General features: G+C 35.1%; 2 protein-coding genes across 4 annotated transcripts in view; one reads left to right on the top strand and one right to left on the bottom strand.

Moving 5' to 3' along the window:
* LOC108146120 overlaps positions 1 to 25,358 on the top strand; it is a 49,726-nt gene extending 24,368 nt beyond the window's left edge. For 2 of the 3 annotated variants that reach the window (XM_017271961.2, XM_017271959.2), the window contains exons 3-9: positions 17,452 to 17,535; positions 17,611 to 17,815; positions 19,097 to 19,929; positions 20,300 to 20,635; positions 20,776 to 21,080; positions 21,411 to 21,819; positions 22,151 to 25,358. In XM_017271961.2, the coding sequence (XP_017127450.1) occupies positions 17,452 to 17,535; positions 17,611 to 17,815; positions 19,097 to 19,929; positions 20,300 to 20,635; positions 20,776 to 21,080; positions 21,411 to 21,819; positions 22,151 to 22,690 (2,712 nt within the window). In that variant the 3' untranslated portion in view covers positions 22,691 to 25,358. The remainder of the gene's footprint in view (positions 1 to 17,451; positions 17,536 to 17,610; positions 17,816 to 19,096; positions 19,930 to 20,299; positions 20,636 to 20,775; positions 21,081 to 21,410; positions 21,820 to 22,150) is intronic. The other variant, XM_017271960.2, reaches the window with a different exon arrangement.
* Positions 25,359 to 25,666: 308 nt separating this feature from the next.
* On the bottom strand, positions 25,667 to 27,382 carry LOC108145682 (20-hydroxyecdysone protein). Its single transcript, XM_017271239.2, has one exon. It carries the CDS (start codon positions 27,282 to 27,284, stop codon positions 25,875 to 25,877), a length of 1,410 nt encoding a protein of 469 aa, XP_017126728.1. The 5' UTR covers positions 27,285 to 27,382; the 3' UTR covers positions 25,667 to 25,874.
* Positions 27,383 to 27,590: the final 208 nt, after the last annotated feature.

Raw genomic sequence — 27,590 nt, 5'->3', positions numbered from 1 at the left:
GTTCCACAATGGTAAGCTCAATATAAGACAGTCATGATAGGAATCCGTTTTGCCCTTGGCTAAAAAAAAATACACCATAAGCGGTGGGCAAAAATTACCCAAAAAAAAAGACAGGTGAAAAAAGGAGAAGTTTGCCCGAAAGGTAAACTGGGAAGCACCCAAAAAAGTCTAAAAAAAGGCGAAGGGAAGCCATAGACACACACTAAATAGCCAAGGCAACTGCCCAGGATGTGCAGGCTTATATTCGACCGAACTTTTCGGGCTATAAATGTCTATTCGGGCGAAGAAAACACAGAAACGGATCCGGCTATAGATACCCAAACAAAAAAAGAGAGAAGAAGTGAGCTTGGGAATGGATAAATGATGGATTCTACCAAGCAGACAGATGGCTTGGATAAATTGCACACATAGTTCGGCAGACTGATAGGTGCGAATATATAAAGATCAGCAAGCAGATTAATAGACTCACAGGTGGATTGATGGATAAGGAAATTTTGGAACAGATTAATTGTTAGTTAAATAGTTAAATGGAGTGAAAATATTCTGCAAAAATTAAACTCAAACACGAACCAATTATAATTAACAGAATATTTTTATAAAATATAATTCTACACAAATTAGCTATATATCTTAATTATCATATATTAAAATAAAAAAAAAAAAATTATGCAATTAGATTGCAAATAATAAGTTCATATAAGACAAATCTGAAGGGTCTCATTAAAGAGAATTTTTCACAATAATTTACTGTACTTTTAGTCCACCTTTTAGGGACAAACAATACATTTAAAAGTATTTATAGCCATGTGTCTCAATTTACCTAAATATAAACGTTTTGCCCGCCTCAAACGCTTAACTTGAGTTCCCTCCCTTATTTTGTTTTTATAATTGCTGAAATATTAGATTTATATATAAATATATATAAATATATCTCAAGAAAAGCGTTAAATCCCTCTCTTGTACCTTTTCTCTATTTCTTCCCTTTCCAGCCATTTTCTTTTGGCCTTTTAAGTAGCAGACTGTTGCTCGTGCACCGCGTTTTTGGCCCAAATGGCGGCCTTATATTTTGAGCCTTTGTAACAAATCGATATTTTAAGCATTTTAATGTCTGCGCCAAACGCAAAATGTTGGCGCCAAGTTCCGAGTTCCTTTTTTTTATTGTTGCCGGGGCTGAGAGTCCATGTCCGTAGCATGTCCATGTCCATGATTGTGGCGCCGTTTATATATAGTTTCATACACTACAAAATAAGTTGGATGAAAGCCAAGATATTGTTCTGAAAAATTTAAATAAAGTAGTGGGTTTATAAGCTATTTTAAAATAAGATAAACCAAGCCGATTTAAATTTATTTTCCTTAACTAAATGTGTATTGAATATAATATATAGTATGTAAAAATAATCAACAGATAACTTTAATTTGATAAATTTTTAGAGTTCTTAGATATTAAGTTTATATTTTTGTTTTTGTATTTCTGCTAGCCATCAAGAATGAAGTTGTAATTTTATGTAGGTAGTAAGTTTATTTCTCTATTTTTCCGGTGTAATTTCATAGCTTTTTTAGCCTTAATTGAGCTTCAACCCTAGTGCCGACTACATGTGCACCTCATATTTTTTATGCAATTAGCCTTAATTTGGTGAATCAATCATGATAGCAGCTTTACTTACTTTACTCAAGTTTGGTCTGACATTTATTTTTAGTAGCTGGAGTTCACATTTTAAACCTCTAATGCCGCCGGGGGTGCTACTATATTTAGTCGGATTGTATCTAACCGTGCATGCGTGTGTCTACATATGCTAGGGCTTTAGTTTTAAGAGCAATTTAAGCTGAAGTGGGTTGATTTTGAACGGTTTGTGGGTGAAGTGGAATGGGGGAGATTTGCATGCCAAAAGCAGAAAATGCTCAAGTGGGTGGAAAGATAAATTAATGTGGCAGGTAGAGAGGAAATGTTCAAGTATACTTTACATAAATGTGGCCAATTTTAGAGCTGAAGATGTTTGGCGAACGCTCATCGAGGGCGTGGGGAAGTTAAAAGCACCTTCTGATCCGGGCCAATTAAAGGGAACGTAAAGTGTAATTGCACAAGTGTGGTTTCTATCAAAGTGGTAACGAAACTATACCAAGAAGAACTACTTTCCAAACTAAATTTGTTATGCGATACCCCAAAGCTTGTCTTTAAATTGATAAACCAATATTTATGATGGCTTAAAGTATAATTAAAGGCTTAAGAAATGATGTACTTATAATATGGAAAACTCTAAAGCTTATTTGTTATGAAAACTCGAAGTTTATTATAAGTTTTCACAAAGCGTGTCAATAAGTTTGGAATTAAAATTGATAAAGTCTATGAGTAAAATTAAAGGCTTAAAGAGGTTCCTTGTATATTTATAATTTTCTCATTTAAATGCAAGTTTTTAAAAGTGGAAAATTAAGAACTTTAAATTACTTACTTTGTTACGGAGTTTGCCAAATATAAATTCGGAATTATAAAGTCTTAAACTTAAATTAAGGGCTAAAGAAAGTTCCAGTATATATATAGAAATTTTTCAATTACATGTTATCTTTTCAATGTGGCACATTGAGCACTCCAAATAATATTCCGCACTTAAACCCAAGGCTCTCATTACCTGTGCACAGACGTTTAAAACTTGCTATTCTCGCTTAAACTTTTAAACTTGTTCAAACTATTTCAAAGCCTCTTACTGTAGCCCTCCAAATTTCTCATAACTCCATAAGCCCGAAATATATTTTTATTTGTTATTTCCTTACAACAGCACACACTGGCTTCGTTTAACAATAAAATCTGCACAATGCAAGGCGCCCAAAATTTTGGGTGTAAAATCTGTTAAGCAAACAAAATGCCAAAAATGAAAAAGGGCCAAATCAAAAGCTGTAAATACACACATGCATATATATCATTGCATGTGCAGCTATATTCCAGGAATTACATGCAACTTTCATGAGGAGAGATGGTCCACGCCCACATTGCCACCCATTTTCGTATGTGTCTGGATTTGTGGGTGGGGTTATGAGCAGCTCGGGAGCTATGCAATTTTCACTCCCAAGTTTTCGCCCTCTGCCATTAATGTCAGTGCCAGTGTGGCCATGTGCACAAATGAGTTTTTGGTGCGGACCATTAGCTGGCAGCTTTTTAATTTGCTCGCTTTTTTTTGTTTGTTGCTTCATCGGGGGAGAAGCGATTAAAGCAAAGTGTCAACTGTTGTTAGCATTCTCCACCGTTTAAGCGAATGGCTCTGTGGCTGATTGTCCTTCAAATTGAAATGACTAAATTGGTGCACAGGGAAACTGAAAGATTGACTGAAAGAGCGGAGTAAAAGAATTAATTTTAGGAACATTAAAAGCATGGCAATTTTATTTTAAATAAATAACATATTAATTGAAAATTATTATCTTTAAAATAAATAAAGGGACTAATTTAATTAATGTGACAAAATTCGTTTGCGAATAATGTGACTATTCCTTATCGTTATTATCGATAGTATTATCGATTATTGCTTTTTGAAGGAACAATCAATTTTAAAGTTTACAAAATGCTTTTCAAAATTATTTCAGCTGATTAACCAAGTATCCCTATTTTTTTTGGTAAATATGTAATTTAACAATTTATATTTGAATAACAGAATGTTTCGTTAATAGCTAGCATCAGAAACTGTTAATACATCATGAATACTTGTAGCCCAACTTTGCAGATCTCATCTTCAAACACAATAGATCTTTAGGCGGATTGGAGTTTCCCCATTAGTAAGCCCCAGCCCCGACCATTTGTCAAATCCGATGCGTACTATTTGCCATGTAACAACTTTGGAATGGGGGTCGTGACCCGGAGGAATGGGTGCGGGATTTGGATTTGGATTTGGCTCCTCGAGAACTGGAGAACTGGTAGTTGTCGTGTCTCTTCACTTGATGTATGCATATCGAATTGCCCTTAGCGAACTGTAAGAGGAAACCTCCTCGACTGCGGCACGCAAATCAGCAATATATCATTGTGTCTGCCGGTGCTCCACTATCCCCATCTCTTTCACGCCAGCAAAGGCCGTCTCTTTCCTTTTGTTCTTCGCTAAGAGAAGGGCTTAAGTGGCATGCAAAAAATTCACAACGTCTGTCCGTCCGTCAGTCAGTCAGTCAAAAGCCAAAAGACAAGTGCTGCATTACGGCGAAGTTTCCTTTGGCTTTTTATTCCTTCAGCCGGCTTTCCCCCGGCGTTTTTATCACTTTTGTTGTCTCTTAGTTTCTGATTAGTTTCCTTTGGCTCCGTGGGGTTATTTATTATCTGGCGCAAAGTGTGGCAATCTTTTACATAAATCAATCTTGATGGCTTCTCTGCCGGCATCGCTCCATAGAATGTCCAAGCGGGTTAAAGTGCCAGTTCCGGTGCACTTAAAAAATAAAAGTTAGTGCATTTAATATTGTACAACTCTATGAACAATCTAATTCGGTACAAAACATGTATTATAGTTAAAACATAAATTTTCTAAAACTATTTTTCAAAAATTAGTAAGAGAAATATATTCCAACATGGGAACTTTAAAATATATATGTAACAAATGTAAGGACACTATAGTTTTAAACGTAATCTCCCAACTGAAAAAAAGGATAAAAGATTTCCAAAGTTTATTAGAACGAAATATTCCAATTTAAACTCTTTTAAGCATTTACGTATTAAAATTTGGAAAGAATTTTAAACATTTTATGTTTTTATGGTAAATGTATTTTTGCTTTTCTTCATTTTAATCCTTTACATTTTTGGTTTATTGCATTGCCAATCCGATTTTCTCTTCAAGTAAGCCTTACTATTTTTCCAAGAAGCTTTTGCAATCCCTTAAGTAATTGAAATGTATTAAAGTTTTTGTAGGCTCTTTCTTACTTTTCGTTTATTTTCTTGTTTTTCGATTTTAATCCCCAATCTTCTTTGCATTTCGTTTCTTCAATTCAATGTAAGCTGCTCTGCTTTTTGAAGAAATAGTATTCGGTTTTATTTGCCAACGCTACTTATACTTTATGCATTTAAAACCTTTGGGAGACGGTCATTGCGCATACGACGCGTTGCACGTGCGTGTTGTAAAACAGTTCTTTCTTTCGTTTAACCGTATTTGTCCGTATTTTTTGTGTATTTCGCTTCTGCTGTAGTCATAAAACTTGTGCAACTGCACAAGATAAGGCAAAAATATCCAGCTTAACTTTGTTGTTTAGTGTAAAAGCTTTACAACTCGCTGTTGTTGTGCAGTTGTTATTTGTTGGTTGTTCGGTCGCCTCTACTTTTACTTTGTGCACATTATCACTCTGCTCTGTGCTGCTTACCAGGATGAAAACTTTGTTCGATCTTTTTCCCCGCAAAATGTGGAAAACGTGGAAAACCCCGAGAAAAAAACAAGAAAATTGTGAGCAAATAGTTTGCCTGCCACTTTAAGCACTTTGGCAACACATTTGAAACACCTTTGGTTGGTCTTTTAGCAACAACTTGCCTCCTCTATATATGTATATATATATATATATATGTATATATATATATATATATATATATAACTCCCACTCTCTTTCAGTTTTTCCTCCACCTTTTTAAGGCTTCAAACTTTTAACCCCCAAAAATGGTCTTTTTTCTGTGGTCCTCGTTTTTGGCATAGAATTTTCCGTGCACGAGTGTGTGTGCTATTTCATTTTTGGCCTTTTTTCAAGTGTTCGTGGCGGCCAGCTAAATAAATAAATTTGAAATAAATATTAAATAAATAGAGCAGCAACAAGGGGCAGTCAACCAAAAAGAGTTATGAATTTTGCCTTGCTAAACTGCCTTGGTTTGCTGAATTTACCATAGATCAATAAGGCTTTCCGAAGGATTTTTGTTTGAAAAATGTGTTATTGTGATTTGCTTATATTGTAGAGAAATTATCTAATTGTTAGGAATTTGTTGCTTTGTTCTTGAGATTTCAGTTTAAATTGCAATACCAACAATTATTTATATATCAAATAATATGATATATAAGATTAGATTAATTTAAGTACAATTGAATGCAGATCTTATGAAATCTTTAAAATGTTTTAACATAACGTTCTTCAAAAGAGTTTCCTAACATTTATCAAACTGTTGCTTTTGCTCCAACTTCTCTTCAGGACCTAAGCTATTCATTAGTTCGATCGGGGTTTCGTACCTTTCCGTTTGATTTATGTTTGCTTCCCAATTCACTCACTCACATTCATCAATTTGGCTAAGTTATTCACACACGCCTCGAATCCTTTTCAGCCATCTCACCGTAGCCAAACACTCCACACTAATTGCAACTGCTTAACGTTGCTCTCACCAAAACACTCGGCGTCCATTTCCATTTCGACAGAGTTTTCTTTATTGTTTTCTATGCCACGCGTTTTCACGGGGAGTTTTCCCTTCTGTTTTTCCCCATTCTGTTCGACACGCAAATAAATTTTCTTTTCCTGTGCAACTTTCGCTCCAGAAGTGACGAAACAAAAAAGCAACCACAACAAATCACATACAATGATGGTACACTGAAAACAAGAAGTAGTGGATGTAGAAAAGCTAAATATGTTTTTAATATAAATTATAATCATTGAATATAAATTATATAGAAATTAGGTCGCAATAAAGAAATTTTTAGTGAACTTGTCAATTTCTATATCATTGCTTGTTCTAGGACTTATTTATAATAAATATAATACAGTCCTATTATTTTACATATTTTCAAGTGATTTCAAATATCCTAAGATTTCTGATAAATTTCCTTTAACATTTTTTTATTTGTCTAAGACTTTAAATGCATTACATTTTGTTGTAACCCAAATTATATACAATAGTTGAACTTGTTCTTTTTCCGTGTAAAGCGTACAATCTCTTTTCCTAACCCTGCAACATGTGCACGTATAAATGTAACAATGCGTATACTTAATCCCGGGGTTTTCCTTCGGCATTTGTAATTACAGTGATTCCTTCTATTCTACTTATGCTATCCTTTTTTCTGGGTTTCACCCCTTCTCTTGGTGTAAATCATAATTTGTTGTGTTGCTTTCATTGCAAAGTTTCATTGTTTTTGACATTTGGCGCCAACTGGCTGCATGATTCATCGAGATATGTTTCCCCGGATTTTCCCCGGTTTTCCCCTGTTTCCCCCACTTATTTTACCATGCTCGGATTGTTCTTTTCATCATCGCTCGTTTCGCTTGCACAATGTTGACGGCCTTTTTTTTATACATGTCTGCCTTTCCTCTTTATTTTATTTCACATTTTGTATTTTTGTTTTTTAATTGAAACGCATTTTAATGGAAAATCTGTTTTTTATCGATCCGTCAATTTAATTTTGACGTGATTCCCACTTTTGTTTGTTTAAAGGGTATGTGAATTATTAAGGAGCAGATTGATTTAAGGTAGTCTATAGACTTCCATGAAAGTTGTATAAGTTTTTAAGTTGTATGCGAAATTTAAAAATTTGTTTATACATTTTTTCTACAGATATGTTTTCTACAGATATGTTTTCTATGCAAATTATGTATAACTTGTTAAAATTGTATGCGAAATTTATTTCATGGCTTCAACTTTATTCTTGTTTATAACGAACTACTTCTCTTATTTAAAGAAATTTAATAAAACTTAAACATATTTTTTCATTGACTACCTCATGGTTAGAAAGACTGCTAATCAAGAGATCCATATAAATTAAGCAATTCATTTGGGTTGCCAAACTTTATTCTTGGTCATAACACAGTCGTTGCCATTATCCTCGCACTTTTTCCACCTTAACTGATTTTCTTGTGTGCGAATTCTGTCGTCCTGAATGAACATCCTGAATGTCCTTGGCTGCTGTTGTTTTATGGGCCAGCTGTCTTCGTCCTGTCATGCAAATATATTGTCCTTTTTAATTAAAACACAAGCCTCAAATTGGTGCACACACAGTTTTCTTGACCTGAAACCATTTAATTTTTTTAATGAAGTCACTGGGTTGATGATGTTACAATATTTGGATTTTAGATTGAAAGATTTGATGCCCTTTGGGGCTTTTGCTGATGTACACACGGTGATTTTCCACATTTTTCACTCTGATTTGTACCTTTTCTTGCCTGAATTTAGGGGACATTTTCCTTTTTATTTCGCAAGACACACTTCGACTCATATATAAACATTTCTTTCGCCCTCCCTGATGTGTTCCATGTGTAATTTTGCAGTCGCTCATTAAAAATAATTACATCTGCTTTTGGTAAGAAAAGGAAAATATAAAAAAAAAGCAGAAACGCAAACCCACAGAATGAAATAAAAGGAGGGTAAAAAGAAAAGGCAAACCAGGTGCAGAAATTCTGGTTTCTCACTTTCGTATTAATCAGACCTCTTGAAAAGGAAATTTAAATATGTTATTTAACAAACTGAAATTGCAGTAAAAGTATTTCATTTTTAGGAGTTTTAAATATTTGTAAATAAAAAAAAATTAAAAATGTATATTGTAAAAGACTTCTTGAAAAGTAAGTATGAGTTCATTATTAGTCGAACTAGATTTGCAGGAAAAAGCTTCACTTTGAATGCTTAAATATTTCAAAAAATTATAAACAATTGAAACTTACAAAATTTTAAAAAAATTATGCTTAAAAATGTCCTCCTCTATTTTGTAATCAAATCGGAATTTTAACTAAATCGGAATTGCAATTAAAACATATAAACCTATCATTAAAAATGCGCACCTTAAAATTCTCTTAAGAATTACACAAAAGTATGCTTTAAAATATTTTTTGACCTATGTTTTGTGGGATATATTAATATTAATATTACTCACCCATTTGGTACTTAAGAAAAAACGTTTTTTAAATATATGAAAATTCAAATGAATGAATTGAATGTTATTTAAATTGCATGACTTGAGTTTCTCCTCAAAATACCCATTTTTTTCTGTTTTGTGGTCAAAATTGTGATAAAGATATGCTTGTATAAATCGCATAAATCAACAGAAACACAGGCAAGAACAATTAGATTAGCCGTCATCTTTTGGGTTTGACTTTATGAGAGTCAAGAAGCTGGGTAACTTTGGCACTTCAGACCAAGTGGATCTTGGGTTTCGGACTTTCAAATCGAAGCTACATAAAACATAAAACAGAAAATACAAAGTACAAAATACAAAATACAAATGCAAACAGTGCATATATATTTATGGCCATTTTCATGAATGACCAAACCGAATGCGAGTGTGCGAGTGTTCGAGTGTTTGGATAAGGATATGTTTTGCGATGTGGAAATAGTGAGGGTGGCACTGGCATACAATAATGTACGACCATGTCCTTCTGTCATTCAGACTGTGCGTGATGAATAAATGATGCGCCTCCATACAAGTTTCAATGGTTTTGCTTTAGTTTCGTCTCTTCTCTTTGCGAAAGCCAGTCGGATTTGGTATGGTTTATATGAAAAGGTACATTAACTTTGTGAATGGGAATGTGAAAAGTTCGCCACGAACGAATCGAAAATGATTCGGGTTTAACTGTTGATATATGGGTATGGCTTATATTGCCATTGATTGCATTCTTAGGAAGTTTCGGTGATAAAAGGAATTTATTTGGGGGTGTTATTGTATTTCAATATATTTTTATAGGTAGCGTAATTTATTCTATGATTATTCGATTATATGTTCAGGTATATTTTTAAAATTTAACGTTCACCATCTTACTAAATTAAAAAAATACTACCAATCATTCCTATGACATTGTATTTATTGTTACTTTGTTTTTAAATAATAAGAAAAAATAAATAAAATAGTTTTTTTAATAAATATATAAGGAACAATATAGCAACACACTTCTTAATATGAAATGTATAGCTGAAATGAAGTAAAAACTTTAAATCAAAGTTAAGAAAATAAATGGTTTTTCCTATTTAAGTGTACCACACAACAAAAACACACAATTTTGTTGTAATACACCTCATGCTAAGCTTCTTAAAAAATACAAAACAACGTGTCTAGAAGCCCCTTGTCCATTATAATCCCTCGTATGGATAAACGCCCATACCAATCATCTTAAGGGTATTCAGCCCTTCAGCCTTCATTAGCTTCGTCCCTTTTAATGCTCGCCATGTGTTGCATAATATTTCACTGGCCGAGAAATAAAAATGTAAATTCTACAAATTTGCCACGCACAAGCGAGCATTAAACCCTTGCCACCGAACAATGTATATGGAAAAACATTGGGGCTAGTGAACCGGCCAATCATCAGTGGGTCGTGATGCTTTTTTGGCCAATTTTATTTGCTTTTGGCAATGCTCAAAAGTCACCATGGCTGTCTCCATTTTGGGCATTGTGCAATTTCTGTGTATTTAATGCAGTGCCAAAATGTTTGACTTGGCCCCAACTCCATCCCCGTTTCAGTCCCAAAATGCCACTTGGCAATGTTTACGCTTATGCTAATTTTTGGGTCCATGTGTGCGAGTGTATTTATGGGGAAATGTTGACATTTCAGCATTTTCTTGTTGTTTGTGCAGAGCACATTTTGGCCACAACACTTGCAGCTCAGTTTTTTCCCTGATTGTACGGTTTTCGATTGTAGTTGGACTATATAATCCTAGCTAAAATGGGGCGGAGGATGCACCTTCAGATTAATCACATAAATCCAAATGCCTAAATGCAGCCAAGCTCAAACTAATTGGGCGGATTCATAAGCAGCAGCTGCAAAACACTCAGAGAAATTGGTATACGTATTCAAAATACATATTATTTTTTATTACATAGCTTATAAGTTTTATTTTATAGCTCATATTAGAAGGCGTTCACAAAACTAAACTAATCTATTATGGATTTATTATGGCTTTTAAAATTAACTAGAAATGTAGGAGCAGTTTTACATAAACTTAAAATAATAAACGCAATAAAAAAGAAGAAAAAAATTTAACTTACGATATATATTTAAAGTTTTGTATTTTAATTTTTTAATACGATAAAATTTGTAATTTAAAAAGATTAAAAAAAAAATGTTAAGAATATAAGTGAAGCTTCCAAAGAATTCAATATTGCGAATTTCATTTTGTTCACAACGATTTTTAAGTAAATAGATGTATAAGTATTAATATGTTATAAAAAAATTAAATAAAACAAATAAATAAAACATTTATTAAATAGAGAGCTTAAGTGGAAATCTTAAAATTTTCTCGCAGTGAAGGACATCATCTCGACGCATCCTGCTGCACTAAATGTCCTGACATGAATGACATGCAGATTCACTTAGCTCAAATGCCTGTCTCCGTCTATCTGCCAGCAGACCATCAACCCACTGGTTGGTGCACTCTACCCACTGAGCCACCCACTGAACCACCCACCCATCGTCTAAAACCCTTCTACGTTGGCAGGGGCTTTTGAGCAACTAATTAGATTCAGCCGCCCCTGAGCCAAAACCCCTTTTGCACTAACTTAATTTACTATGCAATTCTCCTGCCCTTGTTGTTCTTGTTGTTGTTGTTGTTAGTGTTGTTGTTGTTGTCATCTGTGGAAATTAATTTTCTCATAATTTAGTTGACATTTGCATTTGGTTTGGATTTGCGGTTGGTCGAACTTAAAGACAGCAAAACCGCATTCGCATTCGCATTTGCAAAAAAAAAAACGTAAAAGTAAGCGTGGAAATGCAGAGAAAAATGTTAATTAGAGTTGGGAAATTACCGTGTTCTGTGGGAAAACTGTGCCACATAATTAACCATAATATTTGTGCACATGCATCGGTAGTTATGGGTTAACATGTGTGTGTGTGTGTGTGCGGACCAGCGAGCCTTATTTGGGTGTGTGTTTGTGTGGAGCGGAAATCTCTCGTGGACCAAATGACACAAACAGAGCTCCAACTTGCTTTTCCGGGGGGGTCTTTGCCACCCCAAACAAGTGGGAGGGTTAAATGTTTATGCGGGTCTAATCGGAACTTTGTGCGTGGTAGTGAATGGAGATGCAGGGCGAAAATTATGTCTGTAATGTTAATGACTAAAACATGTATAGAACTTGTTTTTTTTATATATACCAAGAAATAAGTGAAATGCTTCAAGAAATATTTGGATCAAAACCAAGCTGACAGACTAGTAAAACTCCTAAAAAATCGATCGACTTATAAATATAAATATAAATTTTCAACATTAGTTCTAAAAAAAATATAGATACTCTAAAAAACGTTGATTTACTACGTTATTTTAATCATTGTTATTGTTATTATTATCAATAAATAAAATGACTTTAATGGAAACTTTTAGCTGGTTTAGTTTTCATAGTCGTTTTAGAACGTAGCAACAAAATATGTTCGTTTAACCGGGGAACTGGAAAGCATTTAAGACTTTACTGAAAACTTTAAAACTCTATGTGCTATAAAAACCCATAGTGTCGGCCAGTTAAACCCAATTTGGTGTCAACTTTAATCGAGGCTATAAACACTTAAATGGTTTATGACCACCCGCGACTGCATTTCGGGATTTTGCCTTGCAGTCCGTTATTTGATTTAACTAATTGCTCAGCCCCCCGAAAACTCGCAGTTATTTCAGTAATTTCCTCTCGCCCAATTTGATTGTTTTTCCCCCTGGTCATAACAAATTTATTATTCATTATGAAGCTGGCACCTCGCAGCTATTTGGCAATTTCGCATGCTATTCATAAACTGGCGCCCCTTGTCGTCTGTCAGCGCGTTTTATTGGCGAATCAAAAGGCCACCGCAAATGGCAAACACACATGCATGTTTCCTTGCTTTTCCCGCCAATTTTCCCGTCCGCTTTTCCTACTTTCTAGGAGCTCTGGTTTTCGCTTGCGGTCAGCTGTTGGTCAGCAAACAAGCGTGAAATTGCACCAAAGCCGTGACGGACTCTAAGCCACCGAAAAAAAGAAGGAAATCAAAAAAAAAGAGTGTGCTGAAAAAACTGACTGGAAGCCACACAAACAGAGGGACAAAAGGCAATCAGACTTGCGGCCTACGAATGTGCCACGCTTTTCCTTTGCTTTCCGAGCATCCCACTCTCGTTTTTCCGCGCTTTTCCTCCTTTTTTATTGCAGGTTTTCCACGCTCCTGCAGCCGCAAAGTATGCTATGAATTTTATGTCGCATACAATATAGAGGGTAAATTAATTAGAGCTACGGTTTAACACACACGAAAAGGGGGATGTTAAAAGGTTTTAAAAGAAGACGTTGGTAAAAATGTGTTAAAGTCAAAATTTTCACAGATTGAAAAGTGCTGTAGAAATAGCAAATGACTAAAAATCATTAAAAAAAAGAGGTAATAAAATTTCTTTGAACGTTAATTTAATAATTTGTATAAAATTTATTAATTTATTACAATAATACAAAAACATTTTAAAATAGTATAATATATCTAAATACAACAAAAATATCAAAACAATCAACATAAATTCCCCAGCATCCTTATATAAGAGCGAATATCCTTTAGCGATATTTTACTGTAACTTTACTGCTTGTTTATTTGCCATAAAAAACCTTTCCTTTCCGCACATCGCTTCCAATTAATCCCGCTTTGATGATGTTTGATTTAGGTACATTGCCAGCATCTATGCAGAGCGTATAAGTGAAGTTCGTTTGGGTAAAAAAGGGGGGATTTTTTATGGGCTGCTAATTAAATGCATACAATTAGCTACACACGCTAATGATTCAATTATCTTTATTACTTCCCCGACATGCACTCTCTGCTGCAATCACACAAAGCTAAATATGTGGAGCAAGGGAGCTCTGCTTTTAATTAAAACCAATTCGAATCGATGGCCAGTCGAGGCACGTTTTAAATTTAACACTCGGGTCCTTGGAATTCTGAGCTCAAAGCTCAGTGCTCGGAGCACTTCATTAAAAAGTGTAAAGTTGGAAATTTATTTTGCATTTGGCGTGCATCGAACGTGTGAAGGCCAGATGCACTTAAAAAAGAGTGAGGCCTTTCTTAACATAAAAAAATGCCCCCTAAAATTAGTGTTCAACTTATCAACAAAGATAAGTATGAATTTTTTAAATTTACAAAATTCAAAATTGAAAATTATTAAATACTTGATTTTTAAAAAAAGGACTCATCTACATACAATTTTAATATATTGTTGGTTTTTTAAAAATTTGAAATCTTAAAAACTAAATTCTTAAAAACACAGAAAATAAAAAAAAAGAAATTAAAAAATTCTACTACAGAAAATTATAGAACTTCAAGCCACTTTTAATATTTACAAAGTTTGTTCAGTGTCCACAAATGGGTTTTGAAGGGCTGCCAAAGGCAGTTGATGAAATGGAAAAGGGGGTTTTCTGGGTGGATTTGTTTATGGCTGCAGCTGCGCCACTAAAATGGATTGAAGAGGCGCGCATCTTGTCCACAATCAAAAAAATGGGTCAATCAAGTTGGCGAAACTGTAAAGGGATCAATGGAATACGATCTATGGGAGTAAAGGCTCGAAGTGATAGGAGTTAAACGACTTTACTGGTTTACTTTTAAACATCCTTACATGAAAGTATACCATTTTACGACTGGAACTTTATCGTAAATGAAGAAAATGAGTCTATTATTAAGTTTTTATAAAACTATTGGTGATCTTAAGGTTCCAGGTACCTAATCGAAGCGATTATTAAATTGGATAAAACTAAACCATTTGTTTTAGAAAATTACCAATTTCAAAAGATTTTTTTGAATTTCCTGTATAAGTTGTTTTACGAAAATTGGCGTATGCCAGATATAATATATAGATATAATTTCAAAAGATTTTCATGACATTCTTATATTTTCATTTTAGATAAAATTGTTTAAGCCAGGTATATGGCAATTGAATCAACTAAAAAATAGATATTATTTAATCCCTTTTTAAAATTGTGTATGTAATTTATTAAGAATTTTTGAGTCAAGAAGCTGTAAAGAGAATCAAAAACTTCTAACAATAACAAAACCACAGATATCACAGAAAATAATCGAAAAATCATAATGGCAAACAACAATTGCAAACAAGCAAAACCAATAAGCTGTTTCTGTGTGTAATCCATCAATCAATTCGAAATGGAAGTGGAATTCCATTTCCCAACACAATAATGCCCTGCTTAAAGAAATTACTTTCACGCTTTTGCCTCAACTGACAATCAACATTTTCGAGTTCAATCAATGCATCCGCTTATTTAGCTGCCACTTCCAGGCCGGGCCACTTGCCACGCCCCCAATGGTCCGCAAAACGCCCCCCTTCGGGCTCACAGTTGGAATTTATTTCATTCCTATTTCATGCAATTTTTATGCATTTTTCTATTTATAAAATGGCTTGCAGCGAAGAGCCCGGAGAGCACACAAAATAATAAAAATGCCAAGCAAGACGTGCAAAAGAAAAGTAAGAGAAAATAAACGTAAAATGCAAGCGGCGTCATTTCGCAGTTCCTTGCGAGGCTCTCACTTGTATTTTTTTAATACCTCCCCCTTGCTTTTCCTTGTTTTCCCTGCACTTGGAAAATATAACACTGAATCGTAGAGTAGTAACTGAACTGAACAGGCCAAACAAGAGTAAAATATTCAAGTAAAATACTTAAACTTTTAATGTAATGTAATGTCAATCTAAATTTATTTCTTTTTTATTTCATTATTTTTTAACACTGTTGGAAATCTTAATAAAAAAATTTTTAATTAACATATTCACTTCATATATAAATATTTTTAAACATTTTTGTGTATATCATTTTTAAGACATTTTTGGTATTTATTTCATGAAATATTATTTTACAACACTATTGGAAATCTTATTAAAAATATTCAAAGTAAACATTTTTACTAAATATCCTTGTTTACATTTTTAAATGATTTAAGTTCAGTGCATTTTTCTTTCTATACTATAAATAAAAAGGTAAATCAGAAAATTTTTTGAAAATCAGAAAAAAACCACTGATATTGGTAGAAAAAAGACCATTTGTTCACCGTGTGGTTTTCCCTAAATTTTCCCTAGATTTTCCCTAGTTTTTCACTAGATTTCCCCCTGTAGTGTGAAAATGCAGCGTGAGAAACCGAACCGAAACGGAGCTGGAAAAATGGTTGGGCGGTGGGGCGTGTAAGTGTTGGTAAACGTGGTGCAAAATGCCGTTACTGCCATCCTGCATTTTCCATTTTCTTTCCCCGAAGCTGTTGTTGCTGTTGTTTAGGTTGTTGTGGATGTTGTTGTTACTGTTGTTACTGTAGTGGTGTTGTTGTATTTGGGTCACCAATGCAGTTGTAGCTTTTCCCCCGCAGTTTCCCACGTGTTTTCTTTGCTGTTGTTGCTTGTTTAACAAGTTCGAGTGCATCGCATTTGTGAAAAATTTAAAAAGGCATCTAAAAGTTCCCCCTGAATGTGTTTTGTGTATATGTGCCACAAAAAAAAAAAAAAAAAGCAAAACAGGAGCAAACTTTTTGAGGCTCTGCAGCTGACACCAAAGTGCACAAAAGCAACAGTGAAACAAACAAAGAAGGCTGTCTTTATAGGGTTAAGGGTATCGTTATGCATGTATTACTATGTATTAAGAAAAAATTAAAGATTTTTAAGAAATTCGAATTTATCAAAATCTAATTTATAGCGATATACATTTAAAATATGAAACTGAAGATATATAGTTTTAATTCTGGATAGATATAAATAATTATATTTTCTATATAAAAATTTTCTATAAATCTCATATTTAAAACATTTATTAAGTAGAGCCTCCAAATCGTAGATATGCCCCTCGAAAAAGTTTGCTTAACAATGTGTAAAAGGGTTTTTGGGGCAAAGATTCGGGAAGTGAATTTTTCCAGCGGCAGGAGTCGAGTGAAACAAAAACGAACAGCAAACATATTTGACATTTGCATACGAAGAGTGTCAAAAGAAGCAAGAAGCTACACATACAAACTAACCCAAGCAAACACACTTGCAACCAACCGCATAAAAAAGAAACACACTGGGAAAAATTTACTATAACTAAAAAAATTTAAAATGGTTAAGCAATTTATTTATTTCAACAGGGAAATGGCCTGGAAAGAGCATTTCCCGGTCAGAAATACTCTTATCAGGATAACTAAATATTAATCCCTATTTTAAATAACTAAATGCCCGTGATATTTTAGTTGGGTTCTTGAAATTATAACTAAAATGGGAATTTTAAGAACCAAAGCATTTATTTAAAATTAAAAGATGTGGTCAAGGATACACAGAAAAGTTTATATCTTATTATTAAACAATTTTTCTTAGTTTTTTCTGTTTACGCGAAGAAAAAAACAAATGAATATTAAAAAGTCAAATATAAATACAAATAAAAAAAATGCTGGGAATTTCTTAAGCAAATGATTTTTAAAAACCTTAGTGAATATATTTGAACACAATTTTAAGACGAGGTCTAATTGGGGCGTGGTATTGGTTTTTATTACAATTAAATTATGTATTTTTACTATTGAATAATTTTTTTCAGTGTAAGCCTGCTCGTTTACGCCACTTCCGAGTCGCTTTCTTATCTGTGTCCTTTCTCTGCTTCTTTTCTTCCTGCACAGGAACGCTACAAGGCCGACATTAGCCTGGCCATCCAATTGCTGCAGTGCAAGCCGGATAGTTTTGTGTCCCAGAAAGTGTCATCGGTGGGTAGCCCAAAATATATATATTATATACCCTACCATTGGGAAAACCCCACTAAATGAGATTTTTCCATGCAGCTGCCCATTGATATTCAATCGAAGGTGTCGGCTTATATGAGATTGGAGACGAACTCCCACTCCGATTCCGAGTGCAGCACCAGCGGAGTGGGCGTGGCCACCACAGCTTCCTACAAAGTGCTTCCGGCCTCCGACTCGCCGCCGCCCTCCGCCTGCCCCTTCCCGCCCACCGCGATGGTCTATTCGATGCGGGGAATTGGTAGGTGTTAGTAGACCATGCTGAGCCCCTTCCCTTATGATTTTTCCCCTTTTTCTCCTATTTTATTTATTGATTTACGTTTTTCAGCCACCGGATTGAATCACGAAGACTGCGTTAAGTTCACAATTTGATTTCCTTTCTTTGATTTCATTTAAAAATAATAACCATAGAAGAGATGTTTTATTTATCGGAAATATTAAAAACTTTTTTTTAAGAAACAAAAGAATATTTTTCAACCAAGCAAGTTCAAAATTGTTTATTTTAATTTTCATTTTATTGAAGATTATTTTTATTTTTTTAAGAAAAAAAAGTTTTAAATAGGAGTTATAATGAATATTCAAATCTAAATTATATTTATGAAAACAAATATAGTTATACAAAATTAGTTTAAGGTTTTTTATTTTAAATATAATAATGTTTGATTAAAATCATTAGCAAAGTGACTAATTTTGAAAAGTACTTCTGTTTGATATCCTTTTTTATTTATTGATTGGCATTTTTTTCTGGAGACTGGACAAAGTTCACAATTTGATTTTTGCCTCATAATTGCATATATTCCACATCATTGTGCTCTGTATTGGCAATTCATTCCTCTTCGTTTATTGTTCATTTGCATTAATTGCCTGCGTTTCAATTTAATTTGTATATATTATTTCAATTTTTTCGCTTTATTGTTTGCCGTTATTGTTGGCATAATTGCAATTTGAAACTACTGCACAAAATAACTCTCTGTCGAATTTTTTTGTTTTCGTTTCGTTCTCGGAAATATTTACATGTTTGTGTGTTGTAAACATATTGTTGGCCAGAATGTTGCAGAGGCATGGTTGTGGCCAAAAACTTTTTGTTTATCAATTTCGGATATTTTTGTTAGTTTTAATACATGCATATTTGATGAGGCAAAATTTTGTTGTCCAAAATGCTGTTGTTGCCGAAATGTTGGGCATTGTTAAATGGAAGTTAACTGGTTTTTATAAGGCCTAAAATGTTACTTTTTTAGGAGAAAATGTTTTGACTTTGTTTTTTGTGCCAAATTGGTTGAATTTCATGCAATCCATATATGTATACCAACATAGTCAGGCTTATGTTTTCTGTTTCAAATATTTAATCAAACCAAATATATTATATTTATTTCACAAATGATTAATTTTGTTATAAGCCTAAGTTAATTTTTATATTTAAAATCTTGATTTATACCAAATAACTTGGGTTCAAATGGCTCTAAAAAATAACGTAAAAGACCTTTAAGACCCTTTACTAATTTTAAAATATTTTTCCAATCAAATTTAGACGCCGAAAATGGAAATACGGCTACAAATCCTAAACAGCAGTCGAATCAGCCCAATAACAATACAAAGGACGCTCTGATCAACAACAATATTAACAACAATAACAACAACACCAGCATCAATAACAAATGCAACAATCAAACTAATACCAATATTAGCAATAATAATAATGGAAATCAAGTAACCAATTCCGATATGATATCACCCACAATAATGGCAAAATTTCTGGAGGACGAATTAAAGGCGAATGAGGTGAAGCATTGCGATACATGTCAGTGTAGCAAACAGGATCTTCAGGTCCTCGCAGATGTATCTCGTTCCTATTCGGTGGCCACCCAAACGCCCCATCAACTGCAACTCCAGGGATCAGGCCTAAATGAGCCATTGACCCAACTTTGTCTAAGATGCCATAGTAATCTGAATTCGCCATCGCGAACTAATAGTCCATATCTGATGAAGATGGTGAAGTCCAGTGATTCTGTTATATCTGAGACCAAGAGTTCCGTTTCGGATCTGAACGATATGGATAAATTGTTCACGCCAGCCAAAAAAGATGATTTGATGGTTAATCCCATATTGGGACATCATCGTCTCTGCGAAAGAACTTCGATTTCGGCCCAGAATGCAGACTATGTGAATGGAAAACTCACGACCTCCACAATGATGTATCCAACCACACATTTGGGTGCCTATGCGGCCGAGAAATATCTCCTGGAGACCAGTAATCTTGGCCAGCTGAGAAATGGCTATCAGAGGAGGTTTCTGGATGGCGGAGGAACAGCTCTGCAGCTCTTAAACAAATGCGAAGCAAATGCCGTGGGAGTTACTACACTGGTAAAAAAAAATAATGCAGTTAATCCCACTATTTCATCCATAATTTAAAGTTATTTTAAAAATTAAAATAGCTACTTTTTTTTAATAATTCTTTTGATTATTTTCGGATTACATTTAATTATCTATCATTTAAATGATATTTAATTTTTAATTAATTTAAATATTTATCGTTTTAATTTTCATCCTTTGAGGTTTTTAGTTTTTTTAAAATTTTGTTTTTGGCTACTTTTGAAATGGATTTAAAAATCAGAAAATTTAATTTAATTAGCATTAAATTTTTTATAATAATAATAAATGCATATATCTTAATTTAAATATGGAACACAATTTATTTAATATCCACATATACTTTATACTATTTTTTTATCAGTGTACCCAAGATGAGCTTCTAGAGGATGAGTCGAGTAAACCTCTTTTGGCTGGCGTTTCGCAACCCAGTCTTTTGGAAGCGGATCAGACGGATCTTGTCCAGCAAACAGTGCTTCCTTCGAAAGTGGAGGATATTTGCGAGCCACCGCCCACTAAAATAGTGGCTCCTGTGGCTCCTCCTGGAAATAACACTGCTGCTGCTCCATCGGGAACCCAGCAACAACTCAAGTCCACGAATTCCGGAAGTGTTCAGAGTTTGTGGAGCAACAAAACCAGCAGCTGCGAGGGGGCCAAAATGTTCGAGACCTTCAACAGGAACCTCATCAAAACAATTAAGGTGGGCAGGGGGTTCTTTACACTATACAAAATTTACCGAAATTTTTCATAAAAACTATGGGAGCTTAACATATACATATATGTTATATTGTTCTTACAACCCATTACAAAGAAGTACTAATTTAATATTATTATTTGCAGGCGGAGAATCCAAAGTACCGAGGTCCCCGTCTTTGTGCCATGAGAATCCAGCAAAATGGCCAGAGCAACATCCTGCTGGACAACTTGGAGTCCATCGAAACCTACACGCCGGTCATCTACAAGAGAAGGGAAAAGCTGCTGGATGAGGAACTCAACGATGGCAAGGACATCATCACCAGCAAGGAGAGCAATGCCCAGTCGGTGGTGGAGGCGTGGCAAGGACCTGCCAATCCCCACGACAGTGTGGCACTGCAACCCGTGTTGGAACCCCAAGTGGAAGCCCCAGAAGTGGAACAAGTGCACTGGTAAAAAAAACGTTGCACCTCCCAGTTTATTTATTGCATTTATTTTCAATATGGAAATATAAAATGTTTTTTTGAACTTTTCGTTTGACTATTTTGGGTATTTTTTGGCAATTTCGATGTTGATTTGAAATCTTAGTTGAATTTTTAATTTAAGCAGTTTTTGATTTAAAATTGAATATTTTTCACATTAATTTAATAACTGTTATATTAAATCTTTCAATTTATCAAGCGATGTGTTGATATACTTTTTATATATAATTTAAATAGGATATATAACATTTTAAACGCAATTAACCAGTTATTAATTAGTACTACTCCATGTTTTGTCAGTGTGGATATAAAACCCGGTGAAACGCCCACAAATCCCGGAGTAAATTCGCCCAAGCATTCGGCCAACTCCAGTTCGATGAGTGATGCCATTGACTACCAGGAAAGTGTCCTTTTGAGGCGGCAGCAACTCAGTAGAGTGGCCGAATGGGTGCAGCACAATACCCAGCAATTGGAGCAGAGAAACCTGCAACAGGCTCCGCAAGCCAGTGACTCGAACTCGGGAACCGAAAGACAGTCCTCGTACTCCACACTCGATCGCATGGACTCCATATCGATAGAGAAACTCTCCATGGATTCGGGCTATAAAACTACCCCGCAACAACTAACCAATGGCTATCCGGAAAAGTCTACCGAGGATTCTTTGTCACCCAAGACGGATATTACTAGCAATTCTTTGCCGGAAAATCCAGTAAGTAGAAATAACATGGGTTTCACACGAAATTACAATTGTTTTTGCTTTGATTTTGTGGTTTTTTATTATGGCAAAATTATATTTTTTCAATAGTTTTTTTGATGTTTTCGGAATAGTATTAAATTTCTGATAAATTTAAACCATATTGAACTCAAGTAGTAAACCCAAATATTTTGTATCAATGATCAATGCGGAAAATTTAATTTAAATTTGCATTTCGATCTGCATTGTATTTAAAATATAATTTAATTTTTAATTTTAAGATGTAATATGAAATTTGGAGTTTAATAGCCAGATGTTTAATTGAACTATTCTATTCGTGTATCAGTGTAATAGTGCTCCGCCCAAGAAGACGGAAATGTGCACAACATACTATAGGAGAACCACGCGATCGGGACTGCCAGTGGCATATACCACCGTTTCTGGGGCTCCCAATCCGGATCCGGAATCCATTTCGTCTGGTTCCGAGGCACTCATCTGCCCCGAACAGCCCACGTGTGATATACTGAACTACAAATACTATCCCAATGATACGGACAAGACGCGATCCGTTCAGGCGGAGCTGCATACCACAACCCAGAATGTGGACATTGCTCAGATGGAGTACAATGTCAAGCAGTTTTTGCTTAAGCAAAATGAATGGTCCATGAATGGAGGAGGGAACCCGGGAGCAAATCCAACCAGATTGCTGCAGCGCAGGATTTTGGGACCCGGCGTGGGTGAACGGGTGCGAATGGCCACTCCCGGTGGAGCTGTGGCAACCAAAACCACCAGCACCACCACCAGCACTAGCACCACCACCAGCACCACCACCCAGTCATCATCTGGAATCCACCTGCCACCCCACAGAACTGAAACGAATTTATAAGCAAACGGGGTCACCACACAACACAAATTCGCCACAACACATCCAAATCCGATGAGGAAACCAAACTGTATTCTAGTCTAGTTTTGCTACTTTCAATTTCGTCTATATAAATACGATACATAGCAATGCTTAAGTTGGGTGAGGGGTTCTCCAAAAAAACAAAAACAAAATGAATACAAATACAATGCTAATAGCAATGATAACTATACATATGTACGATAAATGTAATACTTACACCACAATCTACAATCTAAGCTGGCTTGAGTTGCTTTAAACTAAGCTGATAATCTGGCTTCTCTGGATTTGCAAAATATTTAAGGCGTTGGTTACAAATTAATTAACAATTTAAGCTCCTCATTTGACTTTATATTGCAACATTTAACTAGAGAAAATTTGTTACACAGTTCGTTATAAAATTAAATTAAAAATGTTAGAGCTTTTCTTAAACCCTTGTTTATCACTAAAATAAAATTTTAAATACTCCGATCAATCAATCAAAAACTATATTTTTGAATAGGATTGTTTGTGCATAATTTTTACAAAATAAAATTAACACTAATTAATCTTTTTCTAATCAATTATAATAGACATTTAAGGAATTTTGATTCTCATTCTGTTATAAAGTTGTTTATAACTATAAATTGTTTTGAAAATCTAAAATCAATCTTTTATGGGACTGTTTGTGCATAATTTTTACAAAATATTATCGAGTTTTCTAAAATCATTTGAAATACTGATACTAAAAAATACATTTATTATTAAATGTTTAAATTGCTCATATGCTTTAAATCGTAGTTACTATATATTTGTTTAAGTGTTTTATTTATCTCACATTTTTGTTTGTCAAAGTGTCTTCCCATAAATCGCATGTTTTTTAATTTCTACTTAACCAACGCCACAAATCTCAAGCCCTCGAGAAATTGCAGCTACAAGCAAAAGCAAATCTAAGACATATGATATGGTTACTCCTTACTATATAACAGAACATTATATACAAAAACTAAAATCGCGTAACTTTTTGATGTCTGCATGTTAATATAACCCACGAAAATCTTTACCCAAAAACAAGCCTAGGTTACACTGGAAATATATAAATTATATTTATAGGGATATACAGATAAATATGCTATATACGATTGATATTTGATAAGCGCGTTATATTTTCTAGATTCCGATTGTGCAATATTTTTTGGTAGTGTGTGTGTGCGTGAGAAGCGAAAACGAATTTTTATTTTTATAAAATGCGACCAAAAACAAGGGGATAACTTTTCAGACCATTGATTTCTATTTTGTATTTATATTTTCTATTTGAGCATTTTGTCCAGCCGCAAAAGCTTGCGCTTTATACCAAAAACCCGATCAGTCTATCGAAGATATATATACAAGTATTGTACCTTTTTGCCGGAAAAAAAACTGTACTCATTCCTGCCCATTAGATGACCTTCATATAGAGAACTGTAATCCTCTGCTAACTGCTAAATCAAAGATATATTAGCCACGCTATATACAAAAATCAGTATCGCGAACAGAAACACTTGCATTATAGACGTATCTGAACAGACATATGATTGTAATACCCACATATATTTACATCTATAGCATAGCATATATATATTCACCTTTATATGTGTATACCCGACCCACAAAAACACAAAACACAACATTCAACGGCTTCAAAAGAACCACAAACCAAACGAAAACTACTTTTCTATGTAATCCCAAACCATCAATCAAAATTATATTGAATGCCGCGATATTTACTCGATATTTACACGCATGTATGGCTGCTATATCTATATCTCTATATATCTCGATTACTTTACCATGTATACACTGAGCGAAATGCTAAAATGGAAATGCTTTAAGACACTGTTATGTTTGGCCTACTTGTATGAACGTTTAATTAGCATAAATTCAACTTCAAATAGAGCAAGAGTAAAGCCCCAAACTATAATTGCTTACTATAAATCTAGGGATCCTCTGCCTGTTATGCACTTTAATCCTACGATACTCGAATCGAAAAGAAATCAAAACTCTTATTAAGTTCATGTGTACCAATCTCGAAAAAGACTTAACTTGGATAAGTAACTAAATCATTTCCGGTAATCACTGCTCCCTCACCTGTAATTCACTGCTCAACGATCCAGTTTTCCAGAATAACTCATAAATATATCAACAAATCTCGCAAAAACAATAGAACACTGCCCCAAAAATCCCAATCACTGCCCCAAAATCCCCTTCTTCCTTCTAAAAATAAAAACCCCAAAAACTAACTTTAAGTAGAACCATTCTTCAGCTCAACAAATCACCAAAAACTTAATTATAAAATCAAGAATCCCCAACAAACCGTAGCTAAAAAATAACTGAAAAAAAAACTAAAAATTTGAAATGGAATTTCAGCAAAAAAATGGTAATATATGAAAAACTAGCTTAAATATTTGGGCATAAGTTAAACTCCAGCTGCGACATCTAGTTTAAATTGGAAGCCTTTGTTCTCTTCGCCTGATTTTGAAACATTTTCAGATACTTAGCCTTATATGAATGTGTACATTTACTGCGCGTTTTGGTTAATGTAACCATTTTTGAGCTATTGAACCACCTTAATGTAAAACTAAAAACAAAAGAAACTCAACAAAAACAAAAAAAAACAACAACATCAAAAATAATAAATCATGAAAACAAATGGAAATAATTCAAATAAATATGAGATAATTTTTGAATAAATTTGACGCTGTTTTAATTTTTTGAGGAATTTTCTTGTTTTGATTGTCTTATAGTTATGTATGACTTTATTAAAAAAAAGTCTTAAAAAAGTCTAATGTTTTACTAAAAACAATTTTGTAATACTCCAAATAAATTGTTTCTTCCTCAACTAAAACGCTTCTGATTTTGATATTTATTTGTTTTATTTAATTATTATATATTTCCAATTTTTCCCCAAAACGGATTTTTTCCCCAAAGTTAAAACGCTTGTGATTTTATTATTTTTTCTTTTATTCAATGATTTGCATTCTCTCATTGTTTTTATAGATAAATTCCTGGGCTGAGTATGAAATAAATAATTTGTTGCGGTGCATGCACTTAGAAAACTAAAGAGGCATTTTCCCGAGTCATTCTCAATTGAAGTCGAAAAATATGGACGAAAATGCGTCAGTCGGTTTGTGTGAATGAATCTAAAGCGATTCTAGAGAGCCACTGCATCGTTGGTTAGTGGCTGATTCTGGACAGGATCGACGACATCGCCGGCATCATCGTTGACCACAATGACCTCATTGGATGGAACTCCGGCCTCCTCGAAGGAATCATCGATGGCTTCGCCACTCGAACGTATTTCATTGTCGGTTTCGGGGACAAACTCCTGCACCTCATCCTTGGCAGGATCGATTTTGTCATCGACAGCGGGTTTTTCCGGGGCCTGAGTTGCTGGCGAGGCTGGTGGTGCATTCTGTGGGCGATTGCCACCCAGGAAGTTGATGATTCCCTGGAGGGGATTGCCACTTTGCTGGGCAGCCGGAGCAGCGGCAGCCGTGGCATTGCTATTTCCCCCGAAAACATTGTTCACAAACTGCTGAATGGGACCCGGTGGACGTGGCGTGGTGGCCACAGCCGCCTGCTGTTGACCCGTCAGGCTGGACAAAGTGTTCTGGAACTGATTGCCCAGATTGCTGGCGAACTGCTGGATGCCCTGGAAGGCCTGCGTGGTGGCATTCACGGCACTCTGGGCTGCATTTTGCACAGCCTGTTGGGCGGATGTGATGGCAGCCTGGGGATTGAGGAAACCGGGAACCGTGGGAGCTGGAGTTGCTACATCATCGGCTTGGGTTTGCAGTGGCACAACAGCAGCAGCCGGAGGAGCAGGATTGTTGGCTGGCTGAGGCTGGAACTGATTCAGGAACTGACCGATGGGGGAATTCTGGATCAATTGCTGCACAAAGTTGCCCTGCGTGGTGCTCTGCTGGGTGGGCGTGGCCTGGGTGGCCTGGCGAACTTGAGGCTGGGCTGCATCCTGGATCTCCTCCTGCTCCGGAATTGCCTCCTTTAAAATAGTTGGAGCAGCTTGCTCTTTGACCTCCAAAGTCTCTTGTTTAATCTCCTCGGGTTGCTCCTTAACTATTTCCAGGGATTTTTCTTTCAGCTCCAAGGGTTTTTCCTTAATCTGCTGCTTAATTTGTTCTTCAATCTGCTCTTTAAGCTCCTCTTTAAAGATTGGCTTAACAGCATCCTTAATTTCGGGTTTAATCTGCGCATTAGCCTCGGGTTTAAGCTCCTCTTTAATTTCAGACTTAATCTCTTCTTTAATTTCAGGCTTAATCTGCTCTTTAATTTCGGTCTCAACTTCTGTTTTAATTTCTTCTTTAATTTCGGGCTTAATCTCCTCTTTAATTTCCGGCTTAACTTCCGGCTTAATTTCCTCCTTCAGATCCTTGGCCTTTTCTTCCTGAACCACAACTTTAATTTCCTCTGGCTTGATGTCCTCCTTAACCAAAGGTAAAGCCACTGGTTGGGCCTGATCCTCGACAATGGCCACAGGGATATTCAGCACTCTGCCTTGGCTTACAGCCAGAAATGCCAGGATCAAGTAAACAGACTTCATTTTCGCGTAATGATTTTCTCTACTATACTTTTGTTCGATTTCAAGATGCGTTCACTAGCGCCTCACGGCCGCAACTGTTTGAAATTTCTTTAGGCCCAACGCATTTTATACAAACCGCCGGCTGCGCAGTCGCAGTCGACTTTGTTGGCAGGCAAACAACAAGCCAACAAGCTAACAGGGCTAAGAAAAAATAAAACAAGAGTTGGGGCGCAAAAGTGGTAGTATCATCGTCTTGGCCAATTCTTGAACTAAATGTCATTGAACTGGTCCAACTTGGACTCGAGTTGGGCATCAGGAATCAGGAAT

Source organism: Drosophila elegans, unplaced genomic scaffold (genome assembly GCF_018152505.1).
Source record: "Drosophila elegans isolate 14027-0461.03 unplaced genomic scaffold, ASM1815250v1 contig_208, whole genome shotgun sequence".
Taxonomy (NCBI): domain Eukaryota; kingdom Metazoa; phylum Arthropoda; class Insecta; order Diptera; family Drosophilidae; genus Drosophila; species Drosophila elegans.
Note: the sequence above shows the minus strand (reverse complement) of the source record. Positions and strands in the feature narration are given on the sequence as shown.

Coding starts and splice junctions, on each gene's coding strand:
- LOC108145682 (XM_017271239.2), bottom strand. CDS start 27,284: ATGAAGTCTGTTTACTTGATCCTGGCATTTCTGGCTGTAAGCCAAGGC.